At 33.7% G+C, this 1422-nt stretch overlaps 1 protein-coding gene across 1 annotated transcript in view; it reads right to left on the bottom strand.

Moving 5' to 3' along the window:
* Positions 1-966: 966 nt before the first annotated feature.
* The window catches only part of LOC118409118 (non-neuronal cytoplasmic intermediate filament protein-like), a 3702-nt gene continuing 3246 nt past the window's right edge, over positions 967-1422 (bottom strand). Inside the window, exon 5 of the mRNA XM_035809985.1 lies at positions 967-985. Within this exon, the coding sequence (XP_035665878.1) occupies positions 967-985 (19 nt within the window). The remainder of the gene's footprint in view (positions 986-1422) is intronic.

Here is a 1422-nt window from a genome sequence, read left to right as displayed (position 1 = left end):
TATTGGTATTCCCTGGCGTTGGGTGGGGTGCCTCATTCGGCCGCCCTTCATAATTTCAAAACGGCTCGATCGCCAAATTTTCAGGGGATGATGTGATTGTCGTGTTTTACAATTCCTAAAATTTCATATCATTATAACGTATATGACGTATGACGTATGGCGTTATTGATTTTTTGGGGGTAAAAGGGGAATTCCTATAATACCAAATATATCACAGTAAAGTTACCATTAAAGGTTTTTTTTTATAAATCTTTAAGTCTACTGAAACTTCTATTGTCCAAAGCCACCACAACTACGTCAGGATGACGTCATAAAATTACGTCACATATGTTTAAGCTATCACTTTCAATCCGACATTTTTGATCATCATCATCAATGTCTTAGGATAATTTTTTTTTAACATATAACCCCAACCCCCATGAAAACGGATTAAAACGGTTCACATAAATACTTTTTCAGTGAAAATACCAAGTAGTGATGAAATCTTACACTTATTCTTATATTTTTCATGAAGCTATTGTTCGCCATCTTGGATTTTGCATATTAGCATAAATTAGTAATATCTAATTATAATTGCCCAATGAAGATATGTTATATATTAAAGATGTATAAAAGCAAGTATAGTATAGCAAGAAAATATATAAAAATCTCATTGTTTACCCCAAAATTTGTGATTTTTGTAAAATATGCCTTTCAGAAACTGGTCGCAATAAACATGAACTTGTGAATTGTTACCAACAATATTCCAGAATAAGTCACAAACTTTGGTTGTTCTAACACAAGCCGTTTGGGAGTTATAAGGCGTCAAATTTGGCACAGGCACTTAAAACTTGGTCATAGCACCTAGAGTAACTTTGTCGTGAGGAGGATTATATACGTTTTGGCAATTGTTCTTTGAGATTATTCTGACAGTGTACGTGATGTGTTTTTTTTCTAAAGACCCTTGCTTATCAATATGCGATGATTTCATGTTGAGACGGTGCATCTGGGGCAAAAAAATTACCTTTTCATTCATTTCTATTTTTACATAGTGATTTTTTCACTTTGCCCACAATTTTACAACTATGGGAAATCATATAAAAATCAAACGAAACATAGCTATACCAATCTCATTGTTTTATTGATTATTTTCTTCGACAACATATCGGAAAAGTAATCGCAAAATGACAGCTACAGCAATATATAATGATGAAATTACAGAATAATGCATGTCAAATAGCGTGACAGAATTGTAATTCTGTAGTTACCCTTCGAGTGTAATACTGGTGTGTGACCAAAAGAAGATTATACAAGTCAATTAACAAGATGATTTCTAGTAAAACTGCAACAGAAAGTCCACTACGAGAGCGCTGTCAGATGTCTTTCGTGACGTCTTTAGTATATCCCATCCTTGCTTCTCCGTGATGTCCAATTTTGCAAGGA

This window comes from Branchiostoma floridae, chromosome 2, assembly GCF_000003815.2.
Source record: "Branchiostoma floridae strain S238N-H82 chromosome 2, Bfl_VNyyK, whole genome shotgun sequence".
Taxonomy (NCBI): domain Eukaryota; kingdom Metazoa; phylum Chordata; class Leptocardii; order Amphioxiformes; family Branchiostomatidae; genus Branchiostoma; species Branchiostoma floridae.
The sequence above is the reverse complement of the archived record's forward strand: the minus strand, read 5'-3'. Positions and strand labels throughout refer to the sequence as shown.